The sequence below is a fragment of the Mytilus trossulus genome, chromosome 1 (genome assembly GCF_036588685.1).
Source record: "Mytilus trossulus isolate FHL-02 chromosome 1, PNRI_Mtr1.1.1.hap1, whole genome shotgun sequence".
Taxonomy (NCBI): Eukaryota; Metazoa; Mollusca; class Bivalvia; order Mytilida; family Mytilidae; genus Mytilus; species Mytilus trossulus.
The window spans coordinates 18,775,661-18,791,886 of NC_086373.1; the positions used below are offsets into that span (position 1 = coordinate 18,775,661).

At 31.9% G+C, this 16,226-nt stretch overlaps 2 protein-coding genes across 2 annotated transcripts; both read right to left on the reverse strand.

Moving 5' to 3' along the window:
- Positions 1 to 1,156: 1,156 nt before the first annotated feature.
- Positions 1,157 to 7,670, reverse strand: LOC134717707 (uncharacterized). The gene is made up of 4 exons (XM_063580202.1): positions 7,527 to 7,670; positions 6,441 to 6,543; positions 4,427 to 4,674; positions 1,157 to 2,434 (listed from the first exon to the last, which is right to left on the reverse strand). The coding sequence occupies exons 1-4, from the start codon at positions 7,579 to 7,581 to the stop codon at positions 2,295 to 2,297; spliced, it is 546 nt and encodes a 181-aa protein (XP_063436272.1). The 5' UTR covers positions 7,582 to 7,670; the 3' UTR covers positions 1,157 to 2,294.
- Positions 7,671 to 9,831: 2,161 nt separating this feature from the next.
- On the reverse strand, positions 9,832 to 13,787 carry LOC134706904 (uncharacterized). Its single transcript, XM_063566264.1, has 4 exons — positions 13,750 to 13,787; positions 11,573 to 11,735; positions 10,966 to 11,144; positions 9,832 to 10,142 (listed from the first exon to the last, which is right to left on the reverse strand). Exons 1-4 carry the CDS (start codon positions 13,781 to 13,783, stop codon positions 9,940 to 9,942), a joined length of 579 nt encoding a protein of 192 aa, XP_063422334.1. The 5' UTR covers positions 13,784 to 13,787; the 3' UTR covers positions 9,832 to 9,939.
- Positions 13,788 to 16,226: the final 2,439 nt, after the last annotated feature.

Below are 16,226 nucleotides of genomic sequence, written 5' to 3' on the forward strand. Positions count from 1 at the left end.
AAGCCCCGATATGACAATGTTAAACAATTCAAACCAGAAAACTAACGGTCTTATTTACATAAAAAAAAATGAACGAGTAACAAATATGTCACACAGAAACAAACGACAACCACTAAGTTACAGGCTCCTGACTTGGGACAGGCACATTCAGAATTAATGTGGCGGGGTTAAGCATGTAAGCGGGATCCCAACCCTTCTCTACCCTGGGACAGTGGTATCACAGTATAACATAAGAACCTAAGAACGAACTATAAAAATTAGTTGGCATAGACTTAACTCATCAGATGGACAAAAGTACTGGTAGACGTGGCCGGGTACTTATACATCCCACAATAAAACACAACAGTAGGAACAAATCTAAGAGTACTCGCAGTTCTGACAGCTAGTTCAAAGCCACTAACAACTAATAAAAAAATATCCATCTAAGACTAAACAAACAGTCTAGACACATCCAACTTCCAATGGATTTAGTGTAAAGACGTCATAAACTGTATAAGGAAACATGATCTTGGGCGACCGTAAAATGTTTTGAGTGATGAACTTAATGTGATTGATGCATAGCCCTGTCTTAGCTAAATGTAAAGTAATGGAGTATTAAAAAATGTATACACAAAATAATTGTGTTGTTCATAGTACGATTGCAGGAGAGAACGTTTATAGTCATGCCAAACTATTATCAAAGCTGGTATAGTTAGATTAAAAATAGAGAGACGAGATATACATGATATAAAAGTAAACAATAAATGACCAAAAAGCATTACAAATTGTGTTAACAGGTCAAATTCACACAAGAGTACTTTTTTTTCATGAATATAGCATTTAAGAAGAAAATATTAAGTTGGAAGAACTTTAATGTTTTATGTCAGTATGCTCACAATTGACCTTCGAATTCAACAAAGGGACAATATCAATATATCATATAAAAATATAATACAGAAAATAAAAGACGATTAGTATTTTATTATCTTCTTAGTGAAAACGTTAGTCTACGGGTTAGAAAACAACTAGTAATAAGTCTATGATATTGGTATGCAGTTGTATTTGCATTGGCATATTTGATTTATGCATGCTAATTATTTGACCCGAACCCCTCAACACATTTTATTGACATTGAACATTTTGCTAAATTTACTTCTATTTTAATCAAACAAATCAAATATAATCAAGTTTATTGAAAGCATACTATATTGTAAATATTTAAGGAAAAAATGTTATTTCGAATAGACAGATAAAATACAGTTATTTCTTATAATTTAATTCTCAATTCCATTTTAAATGAGTGAAAACCATGAAAAAACGTTGATGACACCACGGTCTAATGAATAAATTATGTCGATGGCCTGATGCACTAAACAACGTCAGCCAAACAGAAGACGCGTTACATCCAAAATTAGATAATAAGCTTTTAAAACCAACAAAGCAAAAGTACACACGTAACAAAAAACATCAGACAAACATGTAAGAACACTGGTATAAGTTTTTAAACACAGATGAACACATGCAAAGCAAAAACAGCAGGAATAAATCATAAATTAGCAAACCTAGAAACATTTAAGCCCTTAGTCCAGTTATCAAAATGCACACATATTAATCAATCTCATATGGTTCTACAAAAATAACTGAAGAACATCAAAAGTTATATAAAATAATATATTGAAATAGACCTCCCAAGTAATACTGCGTTACTTTAAAAGGGATATAAAATGAAATATAGAAATTGACCTCCCAAGTAATACTGCGTTACTTTAAAAGGGAAAAAAATGAAATATAGAAATTGACCTCCTAAGTAATACTGCGTTACTTTAAAAGGGATATAAAATGAAATATAGAAATTGACCTCCCAAGTAATACTGCGTTACTTTAAAAGGGAAAAAAATGAAATATAGAAATTGACCTCCCAAGTAATACTGCGTTACTTTAAAAGGGATACAGAAGGATATATTGAAATAGACCTCCAAAGTAATACTGCGTTACTTTAAAAGGGATATAAAATGATATATTACAATAAACCCAGCTCCATCGATAATTCTCATCTGTATTGTATTGCTGTACACTACCATTGCAATTGGATGTTAGTAAAGCATCATTATGTTATAAGAAAACATAAAATCTTTAATTAATTGTGGTGTCCATCAATAAAATAAGTGTAAGTACTAAATAAACATAAATATATTGAAAGGAACAACCGCTTAACAAACTACACTTAGTATATACTCTTTCCCAATGTTTGTCCTATCGAGTATTACACAATCTTTATATACATAGCTTGATTCCCTGTATATTTCTATGTGTGTCTATACAGGGTTTGAACCACCTGGTGTGGAGTTGACAGCGCTGTATGGAGGCGGTGGAGCTGAACATTCGTCATACGTAGGAGGATGTACAGGTTCACTGTTGTGTTGACGGTCACATGTACGGTAAACATTTATTCGAGCTGCAAAACACAAACAAAATTTGCGCTATAGATAATAATTTAACTCCAACGATACAAAATCACTAATGACACTGACAAAGCTCACCGAATGTCTCAAGAAGAAAAAGTGGTCTTGAGAAAAGTTGAAGGTCTTTTTACCTTTTGTATTTTCTTTCTGAAGATTGAGATGTAAACGAGTAGTTTGTAAATTAAGTAAAGGACGAAATAGAAAAACGGTAAACAATAATGACAACTGATGACAGAAAATTATAGCTTACTTTTCTATTATATCAAAGGTATGAAGATTATCGTAGTTTTATATATTTAAAAAAAAACACACAAAAAAAGGAAATGACAATTAAGTAACTGTTCCATAATTGTATGGTTAGTATGAATTATTATATCTAAATTAGGAAAATCATGAGCTTTCAGTTTACAGCGTAAATTTCCAAGTCAGCACATAGCTGACTTTACACTTACTCCTTCACTATATGATTGTTAGTACTCTTCCTTGAAAGACATGCGAGGTTTTCTGTATTGTTTTGTTTACATCTTAATGATCAAACCATTGTGTTGCAGTCCTTGTGTATATTTATGTTTTATAGTTTCAGATGAGATGAGATAACAAATAAATATAGAACGTGACTATGTCCCTTATTTCAAAATAATGGCACATGAAATATTTTAAATCTTGACGGCTAACGGTTAATAAAGTGTATCAGGGTATTGGTTAATGGAAAAACAATTGAGGAAGGCCTCTCCGAATCACTTTGGTATAAAGATATCAAACAATTCTAAGAATATCACGACCGAAAGAATACCCCCAAAAACAAATTAATTAATTTCTTCTTTGGGGGTACGAACAAGGGCGTTATGAACACAATACAAACAGTTCAGATATATAACTTTTCTATAGAAAAATGTTAGAGAGGTAGTTTATAAAGCACTATGAATGTTGATTTAAGATTCATACGTTTACCATTTATCTTTAAACATTTATAAAAGAATAAAACAGAAAAAAATTACCAAAATTATACAGTTAAAAAAAGAAACAAATTGAGGGGAAAAAAATCAAAACAATATCAAATTTAACCGCAAAGTTATTTTCCACTGTTTCGTGTGCAACTTAAATGTCATCGATTTGAAGGTTAATAAGGACCACTATCTCTGCGCATATTTAGAACACTAATGCTAAAATGTTATCGTTTGTTTATTAAAGATTTACACGATAACATTGTAGCAGTATGAAATCAAATACTATAATTGATTGAACCAACCATTTTAGGATTTAACCAATCAATTTGATACATATATCTTAATTGTTATAGAAGACATCAGGATTATAATTACGTACGCCAGACGCGTGTTTCGTTTACATAAGACTCATCAGTGACGCTAATATCAAAATATTTATGAAGGCAAATAAGTACAAATGTGAAGAGCATTGAAGTTCAAAGATTCTAAAAAGTTGTGCCAAATACAGCTGGCATAAGAAAGTCCTTAGTTTTTTCGAAAATTTCAAAAGTTTTGTAAAGAGGAAATTTATAAAAATTACCACCTGTTAGCACCGAAGTCTTGACTACTGGGCTGGTGATACGCTCGGGAACGAAACGTTCACTAGCAGTGGCTTCGATCCAGTGGTGTAAATTGTTATCGAAGATACAAGGATTATAAAGTAGTACACCAGACGCGCGTTTCGTCTTCATAAATTTAAAAAAAAAAAAAAAAAGTATGGAACTATAGCGACTGTTATTTTGCTATAATAAATTATAAAATCCATCATTGTATCATTATAGGACTGTATTTTCGCTGCGATATGCATCTCCCTCCAGTCTAAATATGTGGTTATTGCCATGATGATCGTATCATTTGATACTGATCTCGTGTTTTTAAATTCGTATATTATCAGAAACTAGGATGATTCTGACTTTTGTTTTATAAAATATGATTGTGCTCTTTTAACACGAATTTTTTTATAATAGAAAATACGTGTTGATTTCTTTAATAACTTGCCTATTAAAAACCTCAAATAAACAAAACGTTCAGGAGCACTGCTATCATCTGGTTGATTTCTCGCATGTGAATTACGTGTGTTTCGGTCAGTAGTAGATCTGGCATGTTCCTGTCTTTCTTCCCTGAATCTGGCATATCGTATGTCTTTATTGTTTTGTAAAATTTTCCTCGTCCACGCACACAGAAAACACATTAAACATATACCAAACGTACTAGCAATTACTATTCCAATAATTACTCCGGTAGATCTAAAAATAGAATGATAGTTGTATGACGAGGAATAAAAATAAAATTGAGAATTGAAATGGGGAATGTGTCAAAGATACAACAACCCGACCAAAAAGCAGAAAACAGCCAGAGGCTACGCATGCATCTTTAACACAGCAACAAAATCCACCACAAGATGCGTCCAACAGTTAAGTTAGCCCCTTAACTAAAATATGTACTAATCAGTGATAATGGACGTCAAACTAAACTCCAAAATGTATAGATAAATTAAAACTGCGGCGGGGTTATATTTGTATATAACCTAGAAACTAAGATAAAAAAATCTCACATCGATAATGAACAACTCACTTGCAAGTGAATAATTCGACCTCATTGCATTATATTCCTTTGCTAGAGATGAGTTACCCATGAACTTTTGAAAAGAAAAGTATCCGTCAATATTGAAAGTGAAACAATGGCAAACCATGTGGTTGACTGAATCGATATAAAAAAAACACTTTTTTTTACAATATTATTAACATATATAGATATAGGAAGATGTGATATGTTTTAACCTATGATATGAAAGCAAACAGACCTGCAAAGATATAACAGCACGAGTTCGACATATATGTTTATATCGGGTTATCCTCGGAGATCACCTCGATGTTCGGTGGCGTCTAGATTAAAATACCCATGAAGTTTTGATACATATGAGCAATTATGTGCATCGTATATTGTTTATTTTAGACTGTTTAAGATTTACGTTTTCCGTATATATCATCAAATATGAACACTTGAGTCAAATCAGTGAACATGGCAGTTGATGTTCCTTTCAAAAACCGTTTCAGATATCTAATGATAATGAAATAATTACAAATTAGAATTTTTCAAGTACCATCATCAGATATAAAATTGACAATGGAAATGAGGTATGTGCCAAAGAGACAACAACCCGACCATTGAAAAAACAACAGCAGAAGGTCAACAACAGGTCTTCAATGTAGCGAGAAAATCCCGCACCCAGAGGCGTCCTTCAGCTGGCCCCTCAACAAAAATATACTAGTTCAGTGATAAGTAACGACATACTAAACTCTAAATTATACACAAGAAACTAAAATTAAAAATCATACAAGACTAACAAAGGCCAGAAGCTCCTGGTTTGGGACAGGCGAAAAATTGCGGCGGGTTTAAACATGTTTATGAGATCTCAACCCTCACCCTATACATCTAGCCAATGTAGAAATGTAAACGCATAACAAAACGCACATTAAAAGTCAGTTCAAGAGAAGTCCGAGTCTGATGTCTGAAGATGTAACCAAAGAAATAAACAAAATGACAATAATACATAAATAACAACAGACTACTAGCAGTTAACTGACATGCCAGCTCCAGACTTCAGTTAAACTGATTGAAAGATTTTGATTTTGATCATATGAATGTCAGACACAATCCTTCCCGTTATGGGTTTAATATCATACCATCATAACATATATAAGAAGAACTCATGCCAACAACTGTTTTTTTTAATAAATGTGTTTAGTTCCGATGTAAAGACCCTATAAGTGAATCAATAGTTACGCCAAAATATGCAATCTTTAATGACCTGACAACAGTATCAAACTATATCCCTTCTATTTGAAGGTTTTGTTAGTTTCGGAGGTGAATACTTAAATTTTCGTGCTTTATAAAGAATATTTCCATAAAAAAATGGATGTGAAAAGACCTGAACGTATATGCATAAAATGGAAATTTCAGTGATGGAAAACATTTATATGATTAATATATATCCATCTCTTGTACTTACAAGCTTATTTCCGCAGGACAGCAATTACTGTCGGTATCCCCGTCATAGCAACATCCATGATCACATAAAACCTTTCCACAGTATACTGGAGACTGGTGGGATCCTAAAATTTGAAAATATAACTTTATCATTTTTTTTTTACATTGCAACGTGTTTGTTAATTTTATACGTATCTTAAATAATACAATTGTGCTTGGAAATGCATTTTTTCTTTTTATCTATTTGATGTCCGAAATAGAATTCATCTTCAATTTGCCTACTTAATTCTTGTCTTAACGCATATATGACTATTGAAAACATTGATTAAATTTGAATTTGGAAAATTGGTACATTCAAAATATATAAAACAGGAAAACTTGTTTCGATTTTGATACATGTAACTATCTCAGGTTCATTATCTATTACTCTGAACACGTATTCCATGTAGATTTGTGTTTTGTTTTCAATGTTAGAAAAAGTGTTAACTTATTAAAATCTAAAATCTTCGTAAAAACATGAGATAATTCAATTTGGCATGTTACAAAGGTAGTCTTCTTTTGTTTGTGATCAAGGAAGAAGAATATCAATTTCAGGTACGTACCATACACCTGATGATTTCCGGGTAAGCATTCAATACTAGGTACATTTTTGTTCCTTATATGTGAGAAAAGCCTAACGTTTTCCTCTTAAAACAGAGAAAATCAGAATAAAGTTTGGCACGGGTGTCTCAGTATGAATGTTTTTTATCAATCGAAAATAAATTAATTAGATAATTTCGTCTTTATATTGTTATCTTTTTGGGTGTTTGTTTCACCAGAGACATACATGTTTTTTATGGTTCTGGATTTACAAAGGTTTTTATAAATGGTGCAAATGCTGGATAACTGTCAAACAACACAAAACACACAAAACTACAAAATCACTGATGAGGTACTGGAAAGAAAGATTGATACGTGGGGGAAGTATAGTGCATTTTTGTATTTTCATCCGGTTAAGAAGAATAAGGCTTAGCTCTCGGCAAGGGTTACAGGACTAAATCTAATTTAATTATATTGCTCTTTCGTTGTTTTTTTTTACATAAAACTTATATAATAAAGTGATACATACCTTTGATATAAATCAAAACAATAATGTAAAATATGCTACATATAGTATACGCCATTTTTTAGTTATTCAAACGTGACACCGATACATTGAATAGAAAACAAATAACTTCCTGCTTGAGTAAAAAAACATGTTTACTACAAATAAATTGTTCTCTTCTTACAATATATATCACATGACAAAATAGCCCCTGTATGATCAGTGACTGCGCAACCTCCCTTCGCACTGAGACTGTGGTGTCGATTATACTGGAACCTTTCTCGTGTCATTCTTGAAGTGTTTTAGCTTCTGGAATTTTCAGCCATGTCCTCTTTTTTTTCTTTTGATTTTGTTGGTTGGTATTGTTCCTCTTGATAAATGATTAAATTCATGTAACATTTAAGTTTTTATTTTTCGTATACACTATTCATATTTGATTTTGTAAGACGAATCCTACGGAATTTGTGTTAAATCTTATTTATAGGCATTATGTTTTCTGGGTTGTGTCTCCCTCCGTCCGTCTGTTCGTCCGTCCGTTCGCCCGTTCGTTTATTCGTTTGTTCGTCTGTTCGTCCGTTCGTCCGTTGGTTTGTTCGTCCGTTCGTTCCTCTGCAGGTTAAAGTGTTTGGTCGAGATAGTTTTTAATGAAGTTGGAGTCCAATCAACTTGACACGTAGTAAACATGTTCCCTATGATATTATCTTTCTAATTTTTATGCCAACTTAGAGATTTTATCCCATTTTCACGATACACTGAACATAGAAAAAGATAGTGCGGATGGGGCATCCGTGTACTTGGGACACATTCTTGCTAATTTTATTCTAGACAACACAATTATTATAAGTTCAGTGTATAGAATGTATAAGAATCCGTAATCTCTGATCTGAGTATCACTTCATTCCAAACATCTAACCTATAATGGAGTCACAACGTCACTTGTTTGACGATTTAATAAAGTGTCATATTTGACCAAAGAATTGTTGCATTTTGTTGTGATACACAACGTCAATATCTAGCATCTATAACTCACAGCCTTCCTGTATTATTTGTTTATAAACACTGACAATGTATCGTGCAGGTCTTGGTATTTAGTGATGTTCGAATATTTGGCAGAAAAGGACGCGACATTTGTTGACAAAACCCTGGCTCATTTGAGAAAACAAATCGGTCAGACACTAGTGAGGGGGGATAGGACCTTTATCAGGCCTCCGGGATCGGGTCTTTTTAAGCTCGGGATTTCGGGATTGACACTTTCGTGATCGGGAATCCTTTTTTCGGACGTCGGGACGTCGGGATTTACTTTATTTAAAAACGGGACCTCGGGATTTCGTTTTTTTAAGTCCGGGATTTCGGGATCAGCACCCCTAGCTATAGAGTTCTAGGAGATATATTCATGGACCTAAGCAGAAGTTTGCTTTGATGATAGGAAAACCATCGTTAATATACCTGAATGTGATATTAAGTGGTCTAGCTTCTTTAGTCTTCTTGATAGTGTTTTTTTTTAAAGTGTCTGGAGTATCTCCAACTCATATGAAAATAAGAAAAAGTTTGCATAGAGAGGTCCATAGTTCGTTCCAATAGGAATTCCGACAACCTGATGGTAGGCTTATACAATTTATGATAGGGAATAAAAAGTTTCGATAATTAGCGGGATTTTAGACTAATTCTACACACAAACAAAGTAAATCACTTCAGTTCATTCGTTTGTTCATGTCTGTCATATTTGATTTTGCATAAACTGATTTGTTACAAATTAGGCTGTAAAGTACATGTAGCCATTGAATTGTGAATATTGTTTTATAAATTTCATGACGCGGCCTTTTATAACCGACCATAATGTATGGGTTTTTCATATTTGACCATTATTACTATATTTGAACTTTGGTAGGTATTTGTCTCATTAGCAATATACAACATCCCGTATTTTTACATAGGAACAAACATATCATAACAACTGTTTACTCTTTTTTTGTGTTGATACGCGAAGAATAACAATATTCCTCTGACTACTTAATCGTTATTTGTCTATCTAATTCATTAATGTTAACTGCTGCCAAAGAAGAGCAGATATGTATTTCAATGAGCAATCGGTATTCCAATGAATGTCATTCGGTATAGATGTTAGTTTTGTTCATTATTAAAAGCCGAATGGTGTTCTAGACGAATAGTTACAAGGCTTTATATAATACATAAAGTCAATATTTGCTCGTTGGATTAGATAAGAGGTAGCAAGGTAATGCTTTTCCTTTTAATAATTAGCAATTTAACATGATATGTTGCAATTAAATCATTAATTAAGTATACAATACTTCATTATGCAAGATGACAATGCATGCAATAATATAATATTTAAAATTCAAAAATTGATTAACATGGATAAAAAATTAGTAAAAAATGATGTTTTACATTTGTGTTTGTCGTTAATAACGTTTATCAACTATGTACATGCGTTTATAGAACTTTCGCTTCCTTTCATGTTGTCATGAGCAAGGTTGTCGTAGCTTGGTGGATAAGCTGAGTTTCCTGTACTTGGAGGATAAACTGTGTTTCCATTATTTGGTGGAATAACATTTAGTTGTTCAGTGCTACCCATAGTATTCCCATTACTTCCAAAAGTTGGCGGAAAAGCAGTTTGAGGGTCTAAAAATTATGACAAATTCAAAATTAAAACAGTATAATCTTCATATTGCACGCTACATAATAGATAATACAAGACGGCACCACAACTCTTCTAACGATCATTTATTATTCAAACAACGCTCATTTCAATAAACTGAAGATTAAAATTGAGAATGGAAATGGGAAATTTGTCAAAGAGACAACAACCTGACCACAAAAGTTGATTTCAGATTCTGTTGATTTTTCATCCTTCGTTTTATACTGATAAATTTGATTTTAATATTGGTAAACTATTTGATAGGAAGAACAATAACATCATTGAATGTTTTTTTTTTGTATTGTATACACAACTTGATTTTAAGTTCTCGTTCTGTGATTTCGGAAGGATAGATATCTAATTGGTTATAACTCCACACCAGTATTCTTGAATTTTTGTGCTCTCTAGTTGTAAAAAAAACCCAATTAATTTGTATATATTTATCTCGTGCTGTATGAAGCCTTCATTATCCAGAGCACATATACATTACATTGAGAATTGAAATGGGGAATGTTTCAAAGAGGCAACAACCCTACCATGGAAAAGACAACAGCAGAAGGTCACCAACAGTTCTTCAATGTAGGGAGAAATTCTCGCACCCAGAGGCGTCATTCAGCTGGTCCCTAAGCAAATGTATACTAATTCAGTGATAATGCACGCCATACTAAACTCCAGATTGTACACAAGAAACTAAAATGTATGTTTTATATGTTGTATTCTTACAGGTTTTTCTTTTTTTTATTTAATAGATAAATAATCTGTATATACATGAAAACCATTTACACTTAATTTAAACGTCTATCTTACATGTTGAGGGGGCGTTACTTCCTGAAGTTGTTATGTATGCCACTGGTGGTTGAGATAGTACCTGGCCCTGCACGCCTCGCTGTGCTCTCATACTTCTGCAGATACAGGAGACGATTGAAATAAAAATAGACAAAGCTATGAGACTGCCAATAACTATCCCTACGGTCTCTGCTGTTGATCTATGTAAGGAAATGGACAAATGGTTTATATGGTATAAGCAGTTGACGATAAACGAATGAAACTACTATCGAATTTGTTTCTACATATGTATGGAAAAATAGCATCTTAAATTTAAACATGGTATGAAACGCAGAACAATTTATTTGTTATATTGAATTTTACATACACAAACTATCATCCTTTTTTTTTTATATAGAATACAATATATATAGCCCTTTTTGTGCATGCATGTAGCAAATCAAAATCCATCACCACTTTTAGAAGATCGTGTCGTCATGAATGTTACATTCCATTTTTAAATAAATGTTAATTTTAAAATGACGCAATTGCTGTTAGCCAATCAAAATGACGTATTGTAATGAACTAATTATGATTTTAATGTATTTTTTTTATGAAATGAAATAATGCTCGTTTCTAACATACATACATAGTCCTGGATACAGAGTAGCTTATGTCGTAGTCATATGATGAATAAGATGAGGAACAACAGGGACTTGATGAATAACTCGAACAACAGCCAAAGATACAGTATTTACTTCTTAGACTTGAATAGTACGAACTGTAATAGCAGGTTTTACTGTACACAACTCCTAAATAACCAAATATTTATTTACAATTTCATTGTTTATAGATACAGGAATAATGCTATAAAACGTAATGAACAGTTGATATGCATGTAGCATAATAATGTATATCTTGATAATACATGAGCTTATCCGGTATGAGAGTAATCGACTAAAATGTTCTTTCTATAACAGAATAATGTTTAGATGCATTTAACTAGTGAGTAAAAATCTGAACACAAAGGGTCAAGCGTTATGAGCATCTAAATGGTTAAGGAAGATTTTAATGTGAGTGTCACTGATAAGTCTTAGGTAGACGAAACGCGCGTCTAACGTATAAATTTATTATCCTGGTACATTTGATAACTATTGTGTATGGTTCTCTAATTGTCTTTTTATCGTATTTTTCTTACTTTATTCATTATTACAATTATGAATGAGGGGAGGCTAGGTAAGTAACAATGACACACAACTGCCAACACTCAAGCAAACGACATATAGACGTCAATATATAGTCGTAAACAATAGACGGTCTCTACCCAGCATTTCAAGATTCTTTAAAAAAAAAATGTAATGCATTTATCAAAAACAAAACAAAATAATTCGCGTACAACATCAAATTATCCGAATAACAAAACATAAAGATAAAAAAAAATTGTACCCTCTCCGCGAGTGGCCTTTTATCACTTTCAAAAGCAAACCTTGTCAATTATTTTTAAAACAATGTTCCTCCTTGTAATAAATATTTCGTTTCAAGTTGAAGCACTTCCTTATGAAATATCTATTTTGGCATCAATGATTCTTTTCTTTTTATTTCAAAGACTTTTTTATCGGTGCTTAAAATGTACTGAATGTACGGCATATCATATACAATGTAATAGAAGGTTTTTTCTTTTTAAATAAAAAGAATGTTTTATTTTCGTTCCAAAAGCGACATAAATATGTTACATGTACGTCCATTCTTCTTCTAACTACCTTAGGTGAAATCCCTCTTTTATTTGATGTAATTGATAATGTTTTCTTTATCACATTATGTTATTGCATCGCGATAAAGCAACCTTAAACTTAATGAGGTTAAACATTTGTATGGTTTTTTTTATGGTTCAACAAAAGTAACCCATTTAAGAATAAAGGAATTTAGACAAGAAACTTTTGCACCGACGGGTCAAAACCCGGAGGCTTGTTAAGTTTCGAAATATGCATTTATCAATATTGCTCGATAAAAAACAATTAACAAAAAGGAAAATAAAAAGAATACCGAACTCCGATAAAAATTCAAAATGGACAGTCTGTAATCAAATAGCAAAATCATAAACCTAAGCACATGTTACGACGCGCTAAATGAAAGGTAACACTCGGTCATCGAGAGCTTGATTTTTTGTCGAGTCTAGGTGGTCGAGTTGTCAAGCGCCCGGGGCATAGTGCAAGACGATTAGGTGTCACAATGAAACAAGTAGCTATGTTGTTCGATAACCATAACAGTGATGCATTACTCAGATGTTTGCAGATACGTAGGATGGCCAATTTTCCATTCATTTACATTACGACTTTTTTTGACAAATCATGTCACAATAATTTTAATTTCCATTAAAGTTAAGTAACAAATAATTTAAAGTATAAACATCAGACACGAATAGAGTATGCATACAAGTATAGTATACTGTAAACCAATTTATTTTCGAGTAGAAAACTAAAGCAAATATAAATCGTCGCGAATATGTAAAACTTGGATCTTTTCTTATTAAACTATATGAAGTAAATCAGAAATCGAAAAATTAAATAGCTTCGAAATGGTCTAGGAAGGGTAAAACGTGAACTAAAGTATCCGCGCATATGGTTTGGTTTACAGTAGTCTGAGGTTCAAATAAAATAAAATTACAACAACGGTTTTGTTTTCAAAAACAAACACAAAACAAAAAAACAAAACATACAAACATATGACTTGTAATACCAAAAAGTGTAAGATAGTCTGAGCTTGAAATTTGTTTTATAACCGCGATTTTTTTCAAAATAAACTAAAAGATGAAAATACCAAACAAACCTATGAATTGAAATACAAACAGGTATCCAAACATATTGCTGGTTGATAAAATTGTATTTTGAAGTTACACCTTTCACTTTTAGAATTTAAACAAACTAATTTTATTTTTTTCCAATAGGAATTTTCTTCCTTATACGTATACACCTAATGGGCGGTTATCTCCTTAGAAAATGAGTTATGTTTAAACCAATGATTTTTTCAAATCAGATCAGATGCTTATTACATTTTGTTTTGTTTTAAAAGTTTACAATCTTACTTTGATTGAATGTGGCTAATGTCCCTTATCTGTGTTATGAAATAATATCTACATGGTTCAAAGCAATTTAGAAAATGATTATGAAAAATATAAAAAATTAAAAAAGAAGAAGAAAAGAAGAACGGAATCTAGATAATCAGTTTTATCTAAACTATAATTCTCGGGGAGAACCAAGAATTAGAACTGTCTAAAACTGTTCATTGGTAGAATTTATCATGTTAGAAACTGTTTTAAAGGTGTCTGAAAATGTTCTAAATAATCTTGACAGATACACAATTGTTATTTGGTATATCGAGAAAGCATTTCAACAATAATAATTAAAGGATGGCGGATAGTGTAAAATCTGGTTACGAATTGTAAATGCAAGGAAATACAATAAAACATCACGACCTATGACAAAATATTCATTGTATTATCCAAAAGCGGAAACATATGATTATGAGAGGGTTTGGGATTGAGAAATGATTTACAAATTATTGATGTGTTTCTCCCAAGTGAAGAGGCAGGAATGTAATGGTATTTATCCAATTTGTTCGTTGCTGTATTTCAAGTTTTTCTCTAATGAACTGGTTCACTTTTTATTATATATATACCTGGTTTATTTTTGTTAAGCTTGTCTATATTTTAGAATGCTCACATCTTTTCCTTTGTTCTAACATTATGTGTCTCATTTGCAACGATACCAAACTTTCATTGTTAAATTGTTCCAAAATGCCTATATATGATTATAGTACCGAGCAGTGCCAGCATGTCTTATCTATCTTACACATCGTTTTTGATAATCGCATTTTACTTTAGATTCATTTATTTCGTGGGAATCAATTTTCGTGGATAGTGGAAATCTTGCATTTTTGTTGATATTTGAATTCGTTGTTTTGCGAATCTTTGCACGCAAAGTTTTTATAAAGTTTGTGATTATTTGATAATTTAAATTCGTGTTTTACCTGTCTACCCACGAAATCAATGAAAAGTGGTATCCACTGAATAAAAATGAAAAAAGTAAAAACAAAAAAATACTGAACTCCGAGGAAAATTCAAAAAGGAAAGTCCCAAATCAAATGGCAAAATTAAACGTTCAAACACATCAAACTAATGGATAACAACTGTCATATTCCTGACTTGGTACAGACATTTTCTTATATAGAAAATAGTGGATTGAATCCACAGTAAGCTTAGTATGACCGAATTACTACATTTAACCGTCATGTTTTACGTTACTATACATCTGATATAATAGCATTGGTTGAGCTTTTATCAAGTATAATCAGTTTTTTTAATGAGTTTTCTTCTTCAATCTCTGAAAATATCCGTTGTATTATCCAAAGGCGGACAAAATATGGTTAGGTTAGGGTTGAGTGCAGTATTCACGGATAACCTTGTCAATAATGCATGTTTGTGTTACGGTCAGGAAACTGTAATTCAGTGATTGTAACTCATTTTATTTTTTTGCTGTATACTACTTTTCTACTTTCCTTAATGGTTTAGAAGCTCAATGCGCGTATAGCGTACACATTATTGTGAAAATAATTGTATAAATGTTTTGATTGAATTTTGTTACGTAAGTTCGTCACTGTTTGTGATGTCCGTTGGAGTCTGTCGTTGGTGTAATTTGAACGTTGATGTTCTGTAGTCTGCATGTTGTTTCGATTATCATCGTATTAGTTTGTCCGTTTCTCTGTGATTAGTGTTTGTGCAGTATTTCGGTCACGTAGTGTTGTCATTTTAAAAAAAGAGGGAGGTTAAGCTAGCCATTTGTTTACTTTACAATAAATGTCTGGTATCAAGTCAGGAGTATTGCAGATAGTTCGTTTCTACATATGTAGGTGTTTGTTTTTAATGCACTTTTAGAATTACAGTTTTTTATTTGTTTTAGAGTTGATGTGTTTCCATCGGTTTAAGTTTGAAATCCAGATTTGTTTTTCTCTCAATTGATTTTTGACTTTTGTACATACTACTTGTTGCCTGTATTTAATGTATCATTTTAGATTTACAAACGCTTTAACTAGGAAACAGGGTTATACCAGTATTACTATGTTTACTGAAATACCTCAATTTTTCATTCATAACAATATTTTTAAATTGGATTCAATAACAAAGGTCAAACTTGATACCTTAACAATTGTTTATGTACACTTTTATATCTTGTAATCAAAATATTTTATCTTAATATTTAAGATGACAATACATGCATTTATTCTAAATTAGAAATGCAAAAAAGGAT